At 45.4% G+C, this 23,038-nt stretch overlaps 1 protein-coding gene across 4 annotated transcripts in view; it reads right to left on the minus strand.

Moving 5' to 3' along the window:
- The window catches only part of LOC122391536 (inactive rhomboid protein 2-like), a 117,040-nt gene that overhangs the window by 35,723 nt on the left and 58,279 nt on the right, over positions 1 to 23,038 (minus strand). For 2 of the 4 annotated variants that reach the window (XM_043385570.1, XM_043385569.1), the window contains exons 5-8: positions 18,809 to 18,950; positions 17,503 to 17,625; positions 14,708 to 14,773; positions 13,714 to 13,953 (exon numbers count right to left, since the gene is read on the minus strand). In XM_043385570.1, the coding sequence (XP_043241505.1) occupies positions 13,714 to 13,953; positions 14,708 to 14,773; positions 17,503 to 17,625; positions 18,809 to 18,950 (571 nt within the window). Of the gene's footprint in view, positions 1 to 13,713; positions 13,954 to 14,707; positions 14,774 to 17,502; positions 17,662 to 18,808; positions 18,951 to 23,038 lie in introns of all 4 variants that reach the window. The other 2 variants (XM_043385572.1, XM_043385571.1) reach the window with 2 other exon arrangements.

Raw genomic sequence — 23,038 nt, forward strand, 5'->3', positions numbered from 1 at the left:
GCCGATCGTCACCAAACTTTCAGTACCCTCCCGGGAGTAGCTAGCGCACATGGTGACCAAAATTTTTTTTCCAAAGGCTATGATAGGTTGGCCGCTAATGACGTCAGAGTGACGTCATTTTTGCCATTTTCGATCCAAAAAAAGGTGACATAAAAGGTGTGGAAGTAAAAGGGCTACAAAACTGCCATTACAGTTTTTCGATTTTTTTTTGGATTTTGACCCCCAAAAATCAAAAAATAGATTTTTTGAAAATAATAGCCGAAAAATCCAAAAAGTTTTTTGAATTTCAGAAAAATGGAATATATGTGATAATCCCTACCGCCTTCTATCTACATACCAAATTTGAGATCAATACCTCTTTTTTTGGCCAAGTTATAGCGAAAAAACTGTTCAAAATTGATGACGTCAAATTTTCAAACTCAATTTTTAGCAATTCTAGACATCGTAGCGCAAAACAAAGACCACCATTAGACTCCCCGTGACGAGCTGCATCGAATCGATACCCATTTTATGCAAAAATATCAACTTTGAAATTTGACCTTTTTTGACCTGACCTTGAACTGACCTCCACCAGAAAGTGACCTAAAACGTACCTGATGGTCTTATAACCAATACCATTGAGTTGGAAATGAAAAACTGGCCATAAAACATGCATCGCACAACCTTAGTAAAGTTGGGTTCATGTGGTGACCCTTGGTGACCTTTGGTGACCTGACCTGGTATGACCAGTGACCTCTAATAGCAACATATGTACTAGACAACTGACGCCTCATCGCTGATTTTCGACAAAATGCGTTTTACTCGGTGTTATAGCACTTTCCCTAGAAGCCCCGTGAACGGTGAAACATTTCATCTTTGACCTGACCTGTGACGTCATCGGTGACCCCGAGGTCAATGAAATTTGGTTTCCCTCAACAAATTTGACAGGGCTATCGAACGCCGTTTGAATTTTCCGGATCCGTCCAGTAGTTTCGGAGATACGAGAGGGGGGGCAAAAAAATGCCCCCTCCCCCCCCCCCCCCCCCACCGCGCGGAAGGTGGCTGGGAGGCCCACCGCCTGCCGGGTTAAGTTAGCAATATCGTTTAATATCAGCATATCAAGCCAAGGCTTAATTGATGAAATAGTTCGATATTAGATCGTTCAAGACGGAGCGACATGTGTGCACGGTCATCCGCATATCATTAGTAAATACCTTGCTCTCCTGATACTAGTGTTATAACTTAAGACAATAAAAGAGCTCTTTCTGCGCAAATGCCGAACATCAGCGCGAAATTACATACGTGCCTGCCTCCATCATCCGTCATATTCTCATTGTGGCGTTCCAGCTCTGCTGTGCTGCCACCATTACCGAGCGAGCGCCGGCTCTGCTCATCGACCTCCGCCCCCCCTCTACACCCCCCCCCCCCCCACTGGGGCAGCGGTCAGGCACAGACGCGAGCTATTGGCTCGGGCCGGCCGGCAGGCGTACCGCCCACCCCCTCCCCCTGCCGCCTACAGCGTGTTCGAGGCGATTGGAAGCAGCAGCAGCGATTCACCGCCAGTGATACAGGAAGCTTAGAACAGACTGACCGTAAATAATGTGGGAGAGAGTGGCTGTAACGCGCATATAACGGAAACTATGGAACTGCCGTGTTGATTTTGTCTTACTCTTTTCGAAAACTGAATAACTACTTCATGCATGATAATATGCCTTTCAATATTGAGAACCTTTAAAAAGTTTCATCTAAAAGCCTTAAAAAGCACGATACTTCTCGTCTGGCTCAAAAGGCCGCAAATAGTTGTCGGTATTTGTTCAATGCACGTGCTCAAGTTCACTTATGCATAAGAATATATACATTTAACAGCCTTCGAATTCGATTAAAGTTAAATGTGAAACATCAACCATTTGATAAAAATTTTGTCAATGTCCAATGGCCCACAGAAAGAGGCGAAAAAACAGTAACCCGCCAATCTCCCAAAGCGCCGTGGCTCTGTGTGGTGGCTCTGATACCGCCGAGCGCCGAGTCAGCCTGAGTGGGTAGACTGTGCCGCCGCGCCGGAATGTGCAGCGGCACAGTACACCAGCGCAGTGAGCGCCGACCGCGGGGCGGGCAGACGCAAGGGCAGACGTATGGCAAACGGGGCATTCCACGTCAAATCAAACACCGAAATCCGTCATCCTCTTCGATTTTTCTGAAAATTTGTAGGCAGACTAGGCATGGTTCAAAACTGAGTTACGTATAATTTTTTTTCGAAATTTGATAAAGTATCGCTGAGATATAGGTCATCGAATATAGCCAAAAATGGCACACATCAATTTTTTAAATGTCTATAACTCTGGTTCCTTTTCTGGTATCAAAATGATAATAACAGGGTCTTGTAGGCAATTGATTAGGCTTTAATTTTTAATTATAAAATTAAATTGAAGTGACCTTGAAATGCATTTGACCTTGAATTAAAACAGAAAAATTTAAATAGCAAAAAACACGTCACCTTCGATTCGGGTAATTTTTACATATTATGTCCGTCACAATGTTCCTAACCATCTGTGAAAAAATTGGAGTGGGCCATTCATAACTCTCGCGGCAAACGCCGTTTTCATGCATCAACATCACGCAACCGCGCGTGACCTTGAAAGACAGAGTCAAGACATGCTTGCTTGTGTACACTTTCTGAAATGAATGATTGCTGATTAGTGATATCCCAAACTCTGCGAGAATGGAAATACTAGTCATCGTAGTCAAGCATTCAAGTTCCATAGTAAAAGTGTCTCAGGCAAACGGTATTTTGCGGTGAATTTTGAGCCGTGTGGAAATGCATCATGAAGCCAAAAATTCAACGAAAACATTATCACGCAACGATATCTTCACGTCTTTTTATCTTCACTATACGAAACAATATACATTTTTGAGTATGTATGGGGAATTTCTAGTTAATCCAATAATAAATATGGCAGTTAGAGACCTGCTAAGAGTAACATGTCGCCGGCTGAGGCGGGATCGGCCGACGCGGGAAACGCAGCAATCACAATTTTGTGTTTACACGTTCATATTTCAATTGTTCACCAACCGATTTTCAAAATTCTTACACCATAAGATTGCCTGTACATTTCTTAGTCTTCTCACAAAATTTGACGCGAATCGAACGTAATCAGCGGTAAGGAGCGCGATGTAAAGACGGAACCGTTCCGTTCGGTCCCGGCACAGTCTACAATTCAGGCGGCGGCTAGCGGTCGGCGCCGGCTGCCGAGTCGCCGCGGCGACATGATGTTCACTTTACACCGCTATTACTAGACTAGTTGTGAACCGATTTTCTTCTTGCTTGCACGATGAGATGTGCAATTCAATTTTGGACAGGTAGCTATAATTAATTTCGCATTAGTACTATGAGATATTGGCGAAAAACAGGAGGGGTGGGGCGAAATTCACTCTTCCCCTCCACTGCGCGTGCTAACATACGTTTGCATATGTGCCATTTTCTTCAAAACTTATGAATGGCCCACTCTAATTTTTTCACAGGTTGTTAAAAATATGGTAGGCAATAAAATATATGAAAATTAGCCAAATCGAAGGTGACGTGTTTTTTGCTATTTCAATTTTTGTGCTTAAGAACAGAGTTAAGCAAATCTCAAGGTCATATATTTAAGTAGGTGCAATTCTAAACAAATGCTTAAGAAATTACCTGAACAGTAAGGTTTATTTCATTCAAATCAAACAAGTACAACCAAAGTTATGGTCGTTCAAAAATATAAAGATGCAGCATTTTGTAAAAATTAGATGCCCTATATATAGAAGACCTGTGGTCAGAATGTGCAAAAAACATCAATGTAATGTACGGGGCGACACAGGAACTCGCTCACAAATTTATAATGAAATCGCTGATGGTAAGGTGCAAAACAGCCGATTTTTGTTCGATTTGACGTGGAATGCCCCAAACGCATCTCATTGAAATCGCATCACAGCATCGGCGTGTCGCCTTAGGTATGTCCTTGAATTGGAGAGGAAAAAACAGCAAAATCATCAAATATCTCTAAAATACCTTATGTAAGTACTAAGGTACTTCAAAAATAAACAGCTTACTAAACTGAACCAATATGGATACCGCCATTAGACAAGCTAAAAAATTGTTCGGTGTCACTTTTTTAATTCGTCATTGAATGAACTGCTTTATTCGATCGAGACCAGCCAAAAATTAAGTTATACACTAATTTTGATATTATTTAATTACTGTATTGCCACAATCATAGACACCACAGCGCATTCCCTAGCACCTGATTAATAGGTTAATGTTCGTAGCTCCATTACCTTGTGATCATTAGGGTATTTTCTGATGGGAAAAAGAACAATCACTAGCAGTCGTAAAAAACTAGTGTGAATATCCGATATTGCATGACACCAGTACGTCCCCAGACCACTTGTGCCATACCAGATCTATACAATACAATAAATACGCTGAAAATGACCCTAAAAAAGCGGCTATGTGGATACTGAATATAGCAGAACTCGCAATAAATGATGTTTGCCGGTGTCCATACAATTACGCCTTGCGCAGGACGCATCCAATATTTGGCAACTGCAAGCATGTATGAATTCATCATTAGCACATGACTAAAATGAGTTCAACATTAGGTGGTAACTCGTGAAAAATTGGCAAGTCATTATAAATTTAACAAGTGGTCGTAGGTGATATTCACCAACACTATCACGATGAAATTTCACGCCTCTAAAACTGCACTATAGTTTTACTGTTCTTATGAGCATACACACAAAATGAAATGAACATTTGAGAAACTTTTGATTAAGCTCATCCAATTGATTTCCTCTATCTAGCAATTAAAGACAGTTGTTGAGCACCATAAGCAACAATCACTCTTATAAAAGCCTCATTCAGCTCTCAGACGAGACAAATAAACAATCCAAGTAATCTGTCGTCTGCAGGGCACTGCCCAGACAGCTGCGAGACGCTGTAATCTCGTCAGTCCGAGAACGACACCCACTCCCTCCCACACCGCTGCGGCCGGCCGGCTCCTCCAGTGACGTCACACAAATATCCCAGTGACGTAATCGGCTGTATGTCCGCCATTGGCCTCGGGCCTCAGCTGTTGCCGTACAGAGAGATTATGGGGGCGTTAAGGACGCCGGTACTGCGGTCAGTGGGGTGGAAAATTAGCTTCCAAAAAGGAAGGCAAAATGAAACAGAAAATGCTGCTGGCCAATCGCATAAGATGCCCGATAGCGTCAAACTTTTCCTTCGACTTTTCATAAAATTTTGCATTTTTTAAGCTTCCTGGATAGAAAAGGCTGCAACAGTATTTATCGTAATAAATGTAGGTATATTTTTTAATAAGCACTATTTATAACATCAATTCTCTACAGAGTGGCGGACAACTGCTCAACTCTCTATAGGAATATCGTGCTCACTGGTAAGGCTATGAGACTGGTAAGGCTATGACGTCAATGTAAGGCTATGAGGTAACAAAAATGGATATGGACAGAAATGGACACTGTGATTTAAACCTGTCCATCTAATCCACCTATTGAATAGCTGGGTACGCACTCAGGCCGAAAATAGACCTCTCATTTAGCGTGCTGTCAGGCGAAACCGCAATTCGCGTCCATCATTACACCACACAGGATCTGACAAGGCCTTTTTACACAGAGAGACGCGGCAATGCCCTCCAATGACCGATCGGTCGTTCGCGCATGCGCAGAGAACTGCTGACGTCATGCCGCGTGACGCAGAGTGTTCAGAAAGCCTCGAAAAAAGGACATGAATGAAGAGCCCGACTGAAAAACGAAAAAGCACGTCCGCTCCGATCGATGGCAAAGACACAAAAAAGAACAGCATTGACGCTGATGAACAAAGCGAAACCATAATACCACCCACAACCACCAGAAAACAAGAAGACATGCTAGTGTGAAAAAGACAAAATAAACACAGAGAGGATTTCTGGCTAATTATGTCAAAAAGGCGCCAGATATATTCTGGCTAGAGTTATATGTTGAAGTTGGCAGCTAGGAAGGGGAAAATAACAATGGGCAACTAGATAGATTCGCAGCATATTTCTGAAGTCGATATATTTCCTCAAATTCCCTATAAACGACTATCTATAGCCCAAGGCGATTCTTCGTCCAAAGCCTTAACCCTAGAACGCCTAGGGGGGGGGGTTGTATCAACCCCCCCCCCGAGTTTTTTTCGAAGTGCACGCTAAACGGCTTGTCGTAGCGGGCTGAAATTTTCAATACCCTCTGGGGCAACCTTTGCGCATCTTTTGCCGAAAAAAATTGATCGGGTCATGTCAGGTCACGGAGTTATGACGTCATAAGAGGTACAGCCTCCGGCCGACAGTTACCAAACGTGTGCGCCGAATCCCTAGGTTTTCTGCCGGTGATACCCACATTGTTTGATGGATCATGATGAAACTTCCCATGCATGTTGGGGCAAGCATTGGCTATCGTGTGGTGCAAGAAAATTGACCGGGTCAGGTCAGGTCACGGAGCTATGACGTCACAAGAGGAACAGCGTCCGGTACTATTTTTGAAAAGCGCCCGAACCACTATTTTGCTAATTCTTGTCACCTCAATGGGAATATGCAGCAATATTAGCTTCTATAGGGAGCAAATGGACCTCCCAAATCCAAAAATACAATCAGATTTCAAAAATTTAAATTTTGATTTTTCGAATTTCTGCCGCCGACTGTGACCTTGCCGACTTCCGGCGCTCCCAACGCGCCATTTTTAGAGCTAGGGAAACGAAATACATACCAAACGATAGAGAATTGATCAAGGAACACGATAGTGAAGGTTTCAAGTCGATATCTCCCACCGTTTTGCCGCAATCGCCGCGGAAAGTTGAAAAAGTTTGATTTTTTCGGAAAATTTGACCTTTGACCGGTCATAAGTAGGTCAAATGTTGACCTAGGACCAAAAAATATACCACCAATCGCGAGATCTCGTTGAGAGCAATCCGTTGGTTTTTTCCGCTAAGCTCTACGACCTTCCGTTTCGAAACGCCAGGGGGGGGGGTCGTAACAACCCCCCCCCCCTGGTCGTTCGTGTTATGAGAAATGGCCTGGTCGTGCGAGGGTTAACGCAAAGTAGGACAAACGCCGCTAGCACCAGACAGCGCGGTTCTATTTGGATTGACCTCAGGAAGGCACCTGGTCGAAGGTCAAGGATCGACAGAAATGACCACCATAATGTCATAGCAACAGTCAGGCGGCATTCCGGCTTTACTGAAGACAGGCGCTCGACTAATGATCACGCAAATACCTATCAATGTCACAGCTGAGATACATACATGATTAAATATTGATCCTATATGGAGCCTAAACGGCTTTAGGTGCTTACACATGTACAAGAACTATGGTGCTATCTGGCCATGAGTGAGTTTAGCATGACAAAAGAAACAACTGAATTGTGACCTATATAATCGACAATACTGGCAGGGTTGTCATATTCATTGTTCAATTAACAAATCTATCATCAAGATGAATATCTCGATTGCCATAAAATAATTAAAGTAGGTCGGCTTTAACGTAAAATGGTTAGCGTGCTATTTCACAACAATATTGCCATTGATCATTGTTATTACGTGGTTATTACCAGGCAACGCCTCACATTGTGCATGCATAATTAGCGATAAAACTTAATTAGGCGTTAAACACGCCTAGCCAAGGCAGCTGCGCCGACTATTTGGGCGAACAGCTGCGTTCAACGATAATCCAAAGAGCCACGGACGAAACGGTATGCCATGAATACCGCGGCGGACGACGCTCAGCTGAAACCTTGGCTAAAAGACAGATAGACTAAAGACATGATAGATAGTTCTTGTGTAGTGTGTAGTGTGTACCCATTGCCTTGGAAATCAACATAACTACATTTCCGAGGTATTTCTAATACCGAATCAGTGTCGTTTGTTCAGGTTGATGTCATTTTCGCAAGAACTTCCTAATCAACTGCAGTTCTTGCATTGTGCGAGGCCTTGCAAAAATAGTTTACGCCACTCACAAAATATCAGAATCCCCCCACGGGCCACCACGCTGACTGGGAAAGCATCACGTCTCTCTCTCTCTCTCTCTCTCTCTCTCTCTCTCTCTCTCTCTCTCTCTCTCTCTCTCTCTCTCTCTCTCCCTCTCTCTCTCTCTCTCTCTCTCTCTCTCTCTCTCTCTCTCTCTCTCTCTCTCTCTCTCTCTCTCTCTCTCTCTCTCTCTCTCTCTCTCTCTCTCTTCCCTCCCTCCGCGCGCCCACGCACCACCACACGCCTGTTCGGGACCATTGCTGCCGTTGCCGATCCAGAACGGGCCCATATCGGTCGTTTCCGTCCCCCGAACAGCGTCACAAGCACGCACTGTCGACGAAATCCAGCCCGAAATCGCCAGAGGCCATAACATAACATAACAACAGCGCACAGTGGTGACAAGGCCGTCCCGCCTCAGAAAACAAACTCACGGGCAGAGGGTGAGGCTAAGTAAAACAAAATCAAATAAGAAGGCCGCAAGAAAAAGAAGACGCATATGACATAATACGAAAAAATATATCTAGTTATGTTTGCTAAGTAATATTGTGAAATGTGAATAGGATGGCATTTTAATCAGGATTCAAATCAGGATTTGAATCAGGATTCAAAGAAAGGAAAGGCCGTGAGAATTGACTTCACTCACTGGACATCTCGCTTGCTACAACAGATCAGTATCTGCTGATTAGATCAGAATAAGTTTTTCTGTGTCTGGCTGATCAGAGTCTGGCCTCTGATTGTCCGACTATATGAATATAAATGCGTCTCCCAAAAATAGTAACAGGTCGCAGCCTGGCCGCTGGCGTGTGAGCAGCGAATCATTGTGTAGGACAAGCCACCACCGAACGTTCAGTCCAACAATTTAAAACGACTTTACTCTGTGATTTAGACGTGCTATCATTCTATTTTGTCTTCATCAAAGATGTCAAACAGATACTCAAGCACGAATTTATGAGCGTGATGTTGATCTGAAAAAGATCAATCACATATAGACTCAATTAATGGAAAGTTCAGCGACAAAACGCCGGAGCAGATTGCAGAATGCCCTTTTGGAACTAAATAACTATTCAAATAAACTATTACTTCTGTCTCCAAGCACGATGCATAGATTAGTCGGGTAGCACCGGCTCCTATCCAACAACGTAACTTCGTTTGAAGTGGAGTAACAATATTCCAACAGCAATATGGAGCATTAAAGCACAACTACACCTTTTTAGCCGCGATTTAACCCTATTCCTGGCGGGGGGGCCTCAGGAGCCCCCCCCCCTGAGGTTTTTTGGTTATTTCTCCCAAACGCGTTGAGCTAGGAAGCTCAAATTTTCTGACTTTTCCTAAAAGGCTTCTACGCAACATGTCTGAAAATTTTGAGTTGATTTGACCTCATGTCAGGTCACCAGAGGCGGTTTGGTGACCCTACCTCAGAAAAGTTTGCAATCACGCCAGAGCTAGAGTTTTTGGCCGATCAATTTCTTCTCTTCAGGCTTTAGTTAGGGTACCAGTATGTGCAATTTGTATATCTCGGAATTTTGATATCGGTGACCTAAGGTCAGGTCAGTTTCGCGACCTCCCCATTATAAGTCAATGGGGGAAAAATCAACTCCCTGTTTTTACCACTAAAACGGGTTGGAATGGCCCCATATACCATACATGACTTCATATACGATCAACCTTCACTACCTTGAGGTCTGTTTTGCTGTTGGGCAGCTGTGAGGTCATGTGACGTCATCAAAGGTCACCAAAGGTTTTTGGCCAATAACTCCGTACAGGAACAAGATACAGACGCGTGGATGGTCTCATTGTGTTCAGCTCGTCAAGACGCATCGAATGATATACATGATGACCTCGAGGTCACGTGACCTGAGGTCAACCTTTGACCTTGACCTTTCGAGGTCAACATATATATCATTCGATGCGGATTGACGAGAGGATCGCGATGATGCCCTTAGTTTGTTCCTATCTTGACTAATTCGAAAGTTATTCGAGAAAAACTCTCTCCATACCTAGCGCCGCCATTTTGACTTTTTCGACCCCTGTGACGTCATCTTTGACCTGACCTGAAAATGACCTCAGTAAAAATTGTAGATCTTGACCGTGCGTATCCGATGCCGTTTACCGTTTGTCGCTGCGATGTGTAGTTTTTGAGATCTGAGGGGGGGGCCGAATCGGCCCCCCCCCCCCCGCCAGTTTCTTGTCCCGGCGGAGCCCGCCAGGAATAGGGTTAAAACAGTTGAACTCCATTTTAAAAAAGCTGATCTGTGATTTAAAACTGTTGAACGGGGTTTTAAAACACATGACTTCCGTTTTAAAAGAATTGAATACGATTTTAAAACAACTGACGACGATTTTAAAACAGTTGAATTTATTTTTAAAAGAACTGAACTGCATTTTAAAAAGCATGATAGGGTCGGTAACACTCCAGCTACACTAATAATGATAATAGCTATATGCTCCCCCGTTTTGCGTCGTCTGCTAGAATTGAATGAAGCACTGCTTCTTCAAACCGGAAGAGTTCGAGTAAATACAAAATGTAAAATGTTGTTCTCGTGACTTTCCATTTTTCCACTTTTTCTGTTCGGTATATATGCAAGACTGCCACTCCCCAGGGCACCAGGCCATGTATAGGTCACTTAGGTCACTTGTCACTGGGCTCAACGTTCGAGCGACTGTACATATACATAGATTCTACATAGTAGGTATTGCATTCACTTTATAAAAGGCATATTATATTCGCATTTACTTCAAGGAAAGTATCTACTTTAGACAATGTCATCACCCAGTATCGGTGACTTGATTAGTCACCGATGATGAAAAAACTGTCACTGCTGTAAGAGAAGAAATAGCTCAGGCGGCTGCATAAGCTATGCTGGGTGCATAAGCTATGCTGTGTACCGGCTGCATGTAGAATGCCCGAAGATATGTAAAGATAGATGCGTCACAAAAGCATGACGATTTTCTATGCAAAGTTACATGTGTACATAGTTTCGAATAATTTCTATGTTAGCTAACGACTGTTAAGCAGTGAAACCACTCGGACAATGTTATCTGAATAGCCTTGCAATAAATGCAGTGGGATTTTTTATCTTTAAAAACGTTGCAAAAAGCAATAATCAGAACACATCGGCAAACAAAAATTAGTTACACTTTCAACAGAAAAGGCAAGGTATTAGATAAGGTTGCATGACAACAAAATGCATTGTGTTATTTATAGTTTATTATTAGTTATATTATTAGCTATTATCATTATTAGTGTAGCTGGAGTGTTACCGGCCCTATCATGCTTTTTAAAATGCAGTTCAGTTCTTTTAAAAATAAATTCAACTGTTTTAAAATCGTCGTCAGTTGTTTTAAAATCGTATTCAATTCTTTTAAAACGGAAGTCATGTGTTTTAAACCCAAGTTCAACAGTTTTAAATCACAGATCAGCTTTTTTTTAAATGGAGTTCAACTGTTTTAAATCGCGGCTAAAAAGGTGTAGTGAGCCAACAAACCTATTCCTCATTCATCGATTGCACCGTTGAAATAAATCTAAAGAGAAATAAAATTATTTATTAAAAAGTCCAGTCATGGCGCCGCTGACTTCTCAAGACCAGCTAACATAAATTATAAATGTTGCTATAGAAGACCAAGTACGTGAGGCAGCCCTGACTGCTGAACACATGTGGATGCAGTCAGCTCCCTGCAAATCATGAACGGAAGCGGGGACATCCCTTCCAGCAGTTCCGCTGTTATTCGTATCCATCTCACACAGGTCAAAGGTGAGAGGTCAGAGCGTTCGATGTCAACTGCGCAGTAGCGTTATTGCTTCTCCTGAATGGCACTGACGCAGTCACAGGGGAAGCGGAGACCGAACGAGCCTAGATCGCATAGCCACGGACATATACCGTGCTAATCTAACTCTCTCATCGCTGGAAATCCTCGCAATGATCACCTTTTCTCGATGGCCCCATGAATAATTTGCCACTCCTCTAAGCGGAAGACACGAACACTCCGGAGTTTCTGAATGAATCTTTCCTTCGATCAATGGTGCTATTCTTGAGTAGACATAGCGATAATATCAAGGATTTCTAACAATGGCAATTGAAGGAAGAGCGGACATCCGCCTCGATTCTGTAATTAAAGCTAAGCATGCGCTCCAAAATTCATATCGATGCATCAGGCTCCCAGATACAAACCTAGGATACAGTTCCTAGACGAACCAATTAGTACATACATTCCTATACACATTCTTAAACGCAGATGTGCAGATGTGATGGCTGTTCATCCTGCCAGGTTAAGTCCTGACATTTTATTCACGCAGTTGTAAAGAAGCCGAAGATTTGATTCGTTCACCCGCGCCCCAGCGGCAGTCTCAGCCAACTTCGCCCTAGTGGGGGGGGGGGGGGGGGGGCATATGTTACCACCCACCTCTAACTCAAAAACTAAGAGGGCTAGAAAGACGCGGTAAAAGCAGTCGATAGCTCTCAATGCGTACGTTTGAAAGTATTTCAGTCGTTTTTCATCTTAGAGCAATATTGGGGTCACCAGAGGTCATCAAAGGTCAAAATTTGCCAATGGTCATAATATTTTTCAGAAAACATGCCGTTATCTCAGGAACTATGGTAGCTAGAAAAACGCATGTAAAAGCAATCGATAGCTCTTGAACTCTTCTTTTGAAAAGGTCATTATCAAAATTGACCTCAGGTCAACGGTTTAGCCTCCAGAGGGCAAAAACTCCAAAAAACAGCTGTTTTTACGAAAAGTGTTTTTCGACAATAACTTTCGACAACAAAAAGCCACGACATTTCTATTGCCAGAATCGTGCTCCTCTCGCCGAGACGCGTCGAATGAACTATAATTTGACCTTGAAAGGTCAACTTGAAAATATGACCTCAGGTCAAGGTCATGACCTGACCGGAAAAGGTCATGTTGCATATCAGTCGATGCGTCTCGGCAAGACAAACACAATGAGACCATCCCCAGCGTTCTATCTCTTTCCAATCGAGAGTTAGTGGCAAAAATCTGTTTGTAGCCTCAAATGACCTCGGATGACCTTTCTAGAGGCTATCAGCAAAAATGACACCTTGGTCATCACGGGTGGTCCAAATCATTGTGATTCTGAAATAGTTGGACTGTTCCTATGCGTACACACGGATCTAGAGGCATTTTCATTTTTTCTCCATTGACTTGTAATGGAAAGTTCACGCAACTGACCTTACCTTAGGTCACGGATATAAAAAAAAATCCAAGATATAAAAATTGTAGGCGCCCATAACATCATGCAATCCACCAAGTTTAAAACCTTTCTGACAAACACTGCAGGCTGGACATGATTGCAAACTTTTTTAGGCTTGGTCAGTTAACTTGACCTGGTGACCTGACCTGACATGACCTGGGGTCAAAAATTTCACATATTGTCCAAAATTGATGTACCAAAAGCTACCCCAAGCGGCGCGCCCGTTTTTTTATTCACACGCAAAAAAAAAAACGCGACAGGGTGGTAACATATGCCCCCCCCCCCACTGGGGCGAAGGTTAATCATCCCTGTATACATACCGAGGCCTATGATTCGTTAGAAATGTGTATTCTGTAAAAAACCTGAGTTGTCTTTATAAGAGTAGTTTTACCTTTACAGCTACCAAATATCAGTAGATAATGGCATACAGAACAGAAGTATGTGCAGGTTAGTGTCATACTGGCCCACTGGCCCAGTCTCCCCCGCCTTCCCCATCGTGACTCACCTCATCAGCAGCCAGCTCGGGCGCCGCCTGTCTCCTTCCTCCAGCGACAGTGACAGCGGCAGCGGCGGCCGCCCAGCGGCTCTGCGCCTTGAACCCGCCGCCGTGGCCCGCAGTAGGTCCGTCGCGCTCGTCAAAGGCCGTCTCCTCCGCACTTTGGCCCTCGACGGTGGCCGAGGGCGGGTAGCTGCGAGAGGAGGTCCGCTGCTGCGAGCCGCGCGCCAGCCGGCCCCGCGCCACCAGCTGAGGGTCGGGGGGGGGGGAGGTCAGTATCAGAGGGGGGAGGTCAGTATCAGAGGGGGGGTCAGTATCAGAGAGCGTCTGTTTCAGAGGGGGAGAGGGTCAGGGTCATGCGGGAAAGTCTCCACAGAGCGACAGGGAGCAGCATTTACGAACAAGAGGTGACGAAAGGAAGATAGGAATAAGGTCAATCTTAGAGAGGTCAGCTTCATAAGGGTGGGAGTAATCAGTAGGGGCGCTATTCAAACGCAGAAGGCAAGAAAAAAGAAAGCTTTAAAATTTACGCTCATGAATATGACTTCAGTAGGCATGGAAGACTTCGAAACGTTACCGAGCAGAGGTAAATGCTAGTTTTGGTAGTTTAGTAGACATAGCTAACTACCCCGTTCGCTCACAATATAAAATATTAAAACTAAATCGATGACTCGCCATTGACATGAAGTGAAGTGCATATAAAACGGTAAGCATGAAATAAAACAGACATTTCAAATGACACAGTTCACAACTCCAACTGGCGTTAGGCACCAATTAGCAACAGCAGAAGTGGCAACTCGCGACTATAATGCATGCATGACATCGCGAACGATATAAGAAAGTCACGTAAGTGCTTGAATCTTTATATGCGAGGTCAGTGTCACCTTACCTACAAATTTACACTTACAGCTTTCGTACATGTTAATTTGAGCCATCATTTACATTATGTTCAAGCATGTAATTACCCCTCCACTATCATTTACGACCCCCGTCCCCAACGTACGTTATTTCTGGATTCGTTCGGTGTCGGAGCCGGCTGGACTTCACCGCTGAACCGCTGGCGAATCAGCTGCGCAGACAGCAACGTTAGCAGGCCATGCGACCAATCACAGGCGGCGGACGGCGCTAGCGCGAGCAGCATCAGCAGGCGTCGAACAGACACAAACACGGACGGGCTCGGCTCAAGGGTGTGGGCGGAGTGGGCACGCATAACGCTGGCTGAAGCGTTTGGCTTGACATGCTGGTTATTATACACACTTGGGCCAACAAGGTAGGGACGAATGCACCAACAAACGACATGTATGTATATTGTACAACTGTGCAGCTACACATAGGTATTAACGTGTACAAAACAAACATTACCGGGACGACACAAAACAGAAAGCAATTACTCAGAAGTTGAAACTTCGGGGAAATGCTGCAGCCACACGAAACACGTCAGGCGGGTTGAAACATAGTCATGCGATACTGAATGCATACTTGAGCCTTGTTCCGAAGTGTCCTACTTTTCTATCGCTTCACCAAAACAAGGTTATGGTTGAAAGTCGATGTTGTGACTGCAGTTTAAAACAGAAACACGGAAGTCCTCCTAAAGTGCGACATAGCCTAGCATTTACCATTCACGAGGTCACCAAAGGTCGCATGGCAAACCAAACAATAGCGTGCGTCTGATTATTAAATACCCTGTATCGGTCTCTTCTGTAATATCTATCCGGCAACAACCACCGGCATAAACATATTTTCCGATTGTGTCTGAATTCATCTTTAACTCTCGATTATATAAAAATGTTCTGGCTTGCAACGCACAAACCATTGGCACAATTTTCTTCAAACCCATCGACGCATTCAAAATCGCACAAATGCGTAGCAATGCCACTACCTCTTAGCATTTACACCTACATCAATCACACCCCATTCAGCGTCGAGCCCTTCTTTCCTCCGCCCCGCCCTGGGCCGGGTCGGACGGCGCCGAGGTACCGCCCAGCAGCATTGTTCGATGGTTCACCGACCGGCGCGACAGAGCGACCTTGCACTCATCGACCGGCCCCACCAGCCACTCTGACATTGAATTGTGTCGGTCGTAACGGGACCGGATCGTGTATAGAAGGCACGACACGGGCCGTGTAGACTGTACAGTACGGAGGACACGGGCCGTGTGAACTTACAGCCCGTGCTACCATGCTACACACTCTAGCAGGGAGGAAAGGCCCGTTTACAGTCTGTCTTAAAAGTACCGCGCAAAGTGACGGTGGATCCATCAAGCCTGACTGAGGTAGGGCCTGCTATAATTTGAAAGTCACTAAACCAATTGACCTAGGGAATGGACGAGGATGTGAATTGCTTCGATGACTCAAATTTAGTAGGCCCTTCCTCGGCCAGACATGATGGATCCACCGTCACTTTGCGCGGTACTTTAAAGACAGACTGTACAGCATAGAGGACAGGGTGGCGTGCACAGTTTGTGTTCAACAAGGGAGTTACGAGAGACCCTTGCACACGAATGAGATCACGAATCGTGCGCTTTTCTGGGCGCATTCGGGCACATCAGAGCCTTGTTTTATCCGCCGAACTCATTGTTAAAACTGTTTTGCAATCGTCCTGAAGGGACTCCCCGGGGCCAGACCAAGATTGTGTTTACATGTTTGCCGACCGGTTCTCCGCTGAAGAGGGCGATTGAAGTTTAGAAACCAGATCGACAGAAGGAATCGACTTTAATCATCTCTCTCTTGTTTCCTGCTGCATCGCTAGCAGCTTCAGTTTAGATTATTTTGATGTGCTGGCAAATGGTTTGTACATAAGTACTTTCTTGGTTTTCCCAATAAAATATGAAACAGTAACACAATTTCAAATGGAAGACGCTGACATCGAGTGAGCGTTCAGTTGCGAAGCTATTTCCATTGGCAGTGCGCGGTTCTCGGTATTTGTGCACCTTTCCGGCCAATAACATACACCGATCTTTTCGACCACATACAGTCATTTATGAGAAGGCGAGCGCAAAAAGCGCACAACAATATTCACGTGACGTTTCTTCAAACAAGACAAAAATGGACTAAATTAACTTAGCCTAAGTTGGCATCAGTGCTAAAGTGCACGTTTATTTCACTTTAGAAATTAAATCAATGCTTAGAAAAAATAGCATACAATGCAGACAAGGTACGCTTATATTAAATTCCTCTACGTTCTAAGCATCCTTGCTATTCATTGAATCATTTACCTTTGCTATTAGAGTGGGTCTTTTGAATACCTCTTACTTTGATCTACAAAATGACGAACAAAACAACATGAGAGCAGACCTGTATGAGCCTTTTGGCCACAACGAATTTGGCGCAGAAATAGACGACATCTGTGCTAAGCGCATGTGCCCCAAAGCATTGAATGCATGAGTGTTTCGTACCCATTTTACCAGACAGAAAAGAAAATAATGTGACAGGCCCACAAATCAATTGTGGTTGGACAAATTCTCGATCACTTATTTTTGGCTGGCAAATTCAATTAAAATCGTTGGCTGCAGACAATGGTGCCAGAAGCGACAAGCCGTACATAATCTTGATATTTGCATATTTAAGAAGTTCAACACTCACCACTCGTTTGCCGATCAATGCATTCGCACTAGACCAAGGGATATGAATTTTATGCAAGCACACAATAACACACATAACTAACAAAATATACACAACCCAAACGAGTAAACACAAAAAACATACAATGGACAACATGCCATGCTGCTTGGGAGCCTCGGCGACCATACAGACTTTGGCGAATGCGGGGGGCGGCGAGGGGACCCCGTCGCCGACTTACCGTCGCCACATAGCCGAGTCCCTGGAGTGTCATCTTTCCCACGTTATCCTTGTGCCGGCGGCGGTGTAGCGTGCCGCCCATGGAATCGGTGACGTCAGCGCCGTAGCCCGCCGGCAGAGACATCTGTCGGCCGACGGGCGAATGAGCCGGGTCAGCTGTCTGAAATGGCGCCGCGCGACCGGTCAGCGCAGGGGCGGACTCAGGGAGGGAAAACCGGGGGAGCGGCCCGTGCGGACAAAACTACCAGAAGGGGGTGCCGGGGGGGGGGAGAGTGCGAACGAAACCGGACACGTGCGGCGGGCCGGTAACAGAACACCAAGAGCAGAGATAGAAACGAAAGGATTAATACTAATGCAAGCTACTAGCAAAATAGACACACTCACAAGCCAAACGAAAGAAAAAATGTACAGCAAACCCATGCGTAGACGCGCAAATCAAACGAACTTAGTGTAAAAAAAAAACAAAGGAAAGTACAGCTCATAACTAGAATAAGCAAAAACTATATCAAGCAGTCCAATAAAACCCACAGTGACATAAGGACACACGTAAACCGCACCAAATAAAACATAAACAAAATAACACCGTGAGACACCAAAGCGCGCAAAGATCCCATTTATCCCGAATCAGGGTAACTGGTCACAGTCAGACAAAATCCGGCCCGGTCAGGAGTTGGTCCGGATTTAGCCAGAATTTGCTCAGGATTAGCCAGGATTTTGCTGGTGTTTGCGTAGTGTTTGGGTCAAATCAAGATCAGACAGGGTACAGGTCTGGGGCCAGTGAGCGTCAGGTCAGGCGATTGTTCAGGCTGAACACAACATTCAGGTTACGGCTAGGTCCAGGCAGTGGCGGATCCAGGGGGGCAAAATGGGCATTTGCCCCCCCAAACGGCATGATTTTAACATTACGCCTATGGACGATGCATGGAAAGAATCGATAAATTTTTATGGTTTGCCCCCCCCCCAAACCTCTGAGCTGGATCCGCCTCTGGGTCCAGGTTCACTTAGGAGTCAGTTCAGAGCCGGATTACTTATTACTAGAGCGGTGAGGCTCAGAGGTAGGCTCATGTCGTGGAAAGTAAGGGTAAGGTCGGGTCAGGATCAGACCGCGGTAAAGTCACGGTCAATTCAGGGTCAGGGTCAGGTCCAGAACAGGGTTAATGCCAGGTTAGAGGCCAGGCACGGGCCGTTCACGGTCAGGTCAGGCTCAAAAGCCAGGTCATGTCGCGGTCACCTCAGGACCCTGGGCGCAGTCAGGTCAGGTTAGCCTCAGGACAGGACCCAGGTCAGGTCAGGTCACCTCAACTGACCTGCGGGTGGTCCGAGTCGTCTTTGAGCCGTCCGTAAGCCTTGGCCGCCAGCCTCCGCCGCCGGTCCAGCCACCGACACTGGTTCTCATCGTCACACTCGTCGTCCAGGCCGAAAAACTGTTTCGTGCCGCGCTTCATGTAGCTGGGGAAGGAGAGAAATATACAGTCAGGCTTCGTGCCGTAGTTCAAGTAGCTGGGGACGGACATAAATGTGTAAAAACAGTCAGGCTTTGCACACTATCAGCTTCAAGTAGCTGGGGACAAACAGAGTGATGCGGTAAGGCATCATAGTACGCTTCGGTGTTACAACTCGGTCATTTGCAATTGGAGATAAGCACAGTCAGGAATTGTATCGATGGGTGCCAGTGCTGCACGTTTGCAGCTGAGAACGGTGAGTGGGTATAAAAGGAAAACCAAGAGTGGAATCCGATCAAGTCCTTCGTATATTCTAAACAAGTGTGTCGTCAGCATGAAGCTAAATTGCTATCACAAACCGTCCCGGCAACAAACGTACTGAAAAAGCTTGATACTATTCGCCGTTCTACATTGTCTGAACGGAAACCATGCAGAACCCCACTACACCCACTGTGCGCCTGAAGCTTTCAGTTTCGGCCTGGTTCAACCCAACAAAGGTTAGGGCAGTAAACATAGCTTATCTGAGCCAAGTAAGCTTAAGCACTTGGAGGCAGTGTCCGCCACTGCTGACCCCACCCCGTACTCTGGCTAGTTCACTGCCGTCGGCTACCAACAATCTCGTTATAGCGCCTCATTCAGTAGCTTAGGTCAGGGGAGAGAGATTACGAATAGGTCAAACGAGGCACCATCAAGTGCGCTCCAAATGCGCCCCCGAGACACACAGATGACGTCACTAGAGCTCGATGACGTCAGCAGACAGTCAGGAACGTGCTCAGGTGAGACGAACTGGTGGATCTGTCTACTAAATTATGCCTTCAGGCTAACATTTTCCAGACGGGGCATACGCTAATGCGGCTAGCAACAGGTCATATTTAGTACGAAAAGAGGTACTTAGCTTCGAACCGACAAGTTCGTGGAATGTTTCGAGTTCAGTTCACAGAAGATGGTCAAACTTGGGACTGGAGCTCACAGACACAATGAAGTATCAGTCACGGTCAGATTCAAGTCAAGAGTCACAAATATCTCCTTATCATGTAGCCCTTGCACCTAAATGCCATTCTCATGACTAGTTCCGACCCTGCAATGACGTAACCCGCAGTCAATCGACCCCCCACTCTGGAGCTTTCCCTTAGCACAGCCCGTCGTGTGCTCACGCTACCGGCCCATCGGCAGTGAGCCTGGTAAACAGGGAGTAATTGGGGAGGCAGCGACCGAGCCAGCAGTCATGTGCGGACGGCACGCGCCAGTCATCACAGCTGGGTGTGGGTGGAGGGGGGGGGGGGGTAGGAATGGTGGACCGTGCATGATCGTTGGATGGTGGATGATCGGTGGATGGTGGATGGTAGATTGTGGATGGTGGATGGTGGATAGTGGATTGTAGACGGTTCAGGGAAGATTATAACCCAAGGATGTCTGACGGTAGAGCAGTGAATATGGACAAAAGGTGTGGAAAATGTTTGGTGGATAGGCGGCACGCCCAGTGAGGGCTGGTGGCAGGTGGATAAAGGACAGAAGATGAGTACTTGTGGCGATAGATAGCAGGGTCGCTTAGGTCAGATGTCAGAGGTCATTAATCGGTGGTGAAGGGGTCAGTAGTAATGTCAATTACGGAAAATCTTGGTACCGATACCAAACCAAGTACAAACAATAATCATTCATTCATTCATTCCGGTTCCAGGAATGAATGAATCATTCATTCAATCATAGGAGAATACCGAAACCGAACCATTTTGGTAAACTCAGGAAAATACCAACCGTTTACCAAATTCACATCCTCTTACATAAGGGACGATTCACAATGCCAACAAAATACCAAATGCATGAGATTTGAAATACCAAATACCAAGTTGGTATCGGTTTGGTATCGGATACCAAAAAGTTGGTATCTGATTAACATCTCTAGTCAGTAGTCAGAAGTCTACGGTCACTTGGTCTGTGGTCGGTGATCCATTGGTCGGTTGGGAAAAGGTCAATTCGAAACAAACACTCCACACCACCTGGTAACAGGACAGCCGCGGCACCGAACTTATTACTCGTCAATTGTGTCATAACATGAACTTTAACCTGAACGAGGTCACGCAGCCTAATATGTCACCGAGCGTTAACCCGCGCCCTGGTGGGGGGGGGGCTATTTTTTGCCCCCCCTCCAGACTTTTCGATATATCTCCAGAACCGCTGCGCCGATCGTCACCAAACTTTCAATACCCTCCCGGACATCAATTTTACACATTGTGACCAAAAATTTTTCCAAAGGCTATGATAGGTTGGCCGGAAATGACGTCAGAGTGACGTCATGTTCTGCCGTTTTCGACCCAAAAAAGGGTTTCGCGGGAAGAGCTGTCAGGCCCATAGCTTTGCAAATACAGAAAAATGATAAAGACATAAAAGCTGTAGATTGGACAGGGCTACAAAACTGCTATCTCGGATTTTTGAAATTTTTGGATTTGGACCCCCAAAAATCAAAAAATAGATTTTTTTGATATAATAATCGAAAAATACAAAAAGTTTTTTGAATTTCGCAAAAACCGGAATATATGTGATAGTCCTTACCGCCTTCCATCCACATACCAAATTTGAGATTGATACCTCTTTTTTTGGCGAAGTTATAGCGAAAAAACTGTTCAAAATTGATGACGTCAAATTTTCAAACTCAATTTTTAGCAATTCTAGACCCCGTAGCGCAAAACAAAGACCACCATTAGACTCCCCGTGACGAGCTGCATCGAATCAATACCCATTTTATGCAAAACTATCAACTTTAAAATTTGACCTTTTTTGGCCTGACCTTGACCTGACCTTGACCTGAACTTCACCAGAAAGTGACCTAAGCCGTACCTGATAGTCGTATAACCAACACCATTGAGTTGGAAATGAAAAATTGGCCATAAAACATGTATCACACAACCTTAGTAAAGTTGGGCTCATGTGACCTGACCTGTGACCCTTGGTGACCTGACCTGTGACCTGACCTGGTATTGCCAGTGACCTCTAATAGCAACATATCTACTAGGCAACTGACGCCCTACCGCTGATTCTCGACAAAATGCGTTTTCCTCGGTGTTATATTGCATTCCCTAGAAGACCCGTGAACGGTGAAACATTTCATCTTTGACCTGACCTGTGACGTCATCGGTGACCCCGAGGTCAATGAAATTTGGTTTCCTTCGACAAATTTGACAGGCCTTTCGAACGCCGTTTGAATTTTGCGGATCCGTCAAGTAGTTTCGGAGATACGAGGGGGGGCAAAAAATAGCCCCCCCCCACCAGGTCGCGTTATAAACAGACCCCACCAGGGCGCGGGTTAATCGTCTATGGAATGATATGCCAAATATTTACAGCGACAAGGGGTATAGATAACAGGCTTAACGCGATGGCAATTATCGTTCGAAATATATATAATGTCAGCGGTGTAAAAGGCCAGAAATCCGACACAACAGACGCGGCTTAAATGTTGGTAAAAACACTGTAAAGGCCCCGGCCATTACATCATTGTTATTACGTAGCGTGGGTCATTCACCGGTATTATAGACGAAAATATTTTCAACGAATCACATCAAACACCATCCAGTGTTACACCAGAAAAAGAGATTGACATTTGACACTCGGCGACTTTGACACCATAACGGTGAGCAAATTAACCAAACTAAAACAAATCTCGGGAGCCCGAAATAGACCCGGCCGCCCACGGTCGTCGGTTCCGAGTGTGCCATTTAGCAGGAGGGTGACAATATCGCTAACAGACCAGGAGACCAGCGGAGAGTGGACCATCGAACCAGCCAGCGGACCAACGGACCATTGGACCGGCGAGCGAGACAGCGGGCCAGCGGGCTAGTGGGCTGTTTCAGCGTGTCAAAATCGGCGGATGGAATCAGCGTTAGAGGTGTGGCGGCCATCTCTGCCATCGCGTCGACTGTAATTACCGACATGGGGATTGCGTGATAGGCGTCACCGCCCCAACCATAAGGGTTCAATCCCCAGGCAAGACACGTGGCTCGGTCGCTTCATGGCCATTTGGAGCGGCGTGAAAGTTGCGGTTAGCACCAAGTCCACCGGATATGGTGCTTACCGAATATTGTCAAGCCGTACTCCTTTTAC

Source organism: Amphibalanus amphitrite, unplaced genomic scaffold (assembly GCF_019059575.1).
Source record: "Amphibalanus amphitrite isolate SeventyFive unplaced genomic scaffold, NRLGWU_Aamphi_draft 000443F_arrow, whole genome shotgun sequence".
Lineage (NCBI taxonomy): Eukaryota > Metazoa > Arthropoda > Thecostraca > Balanomorpha > Balanidae > Amphibalanus > Amphibalanus amphitrite.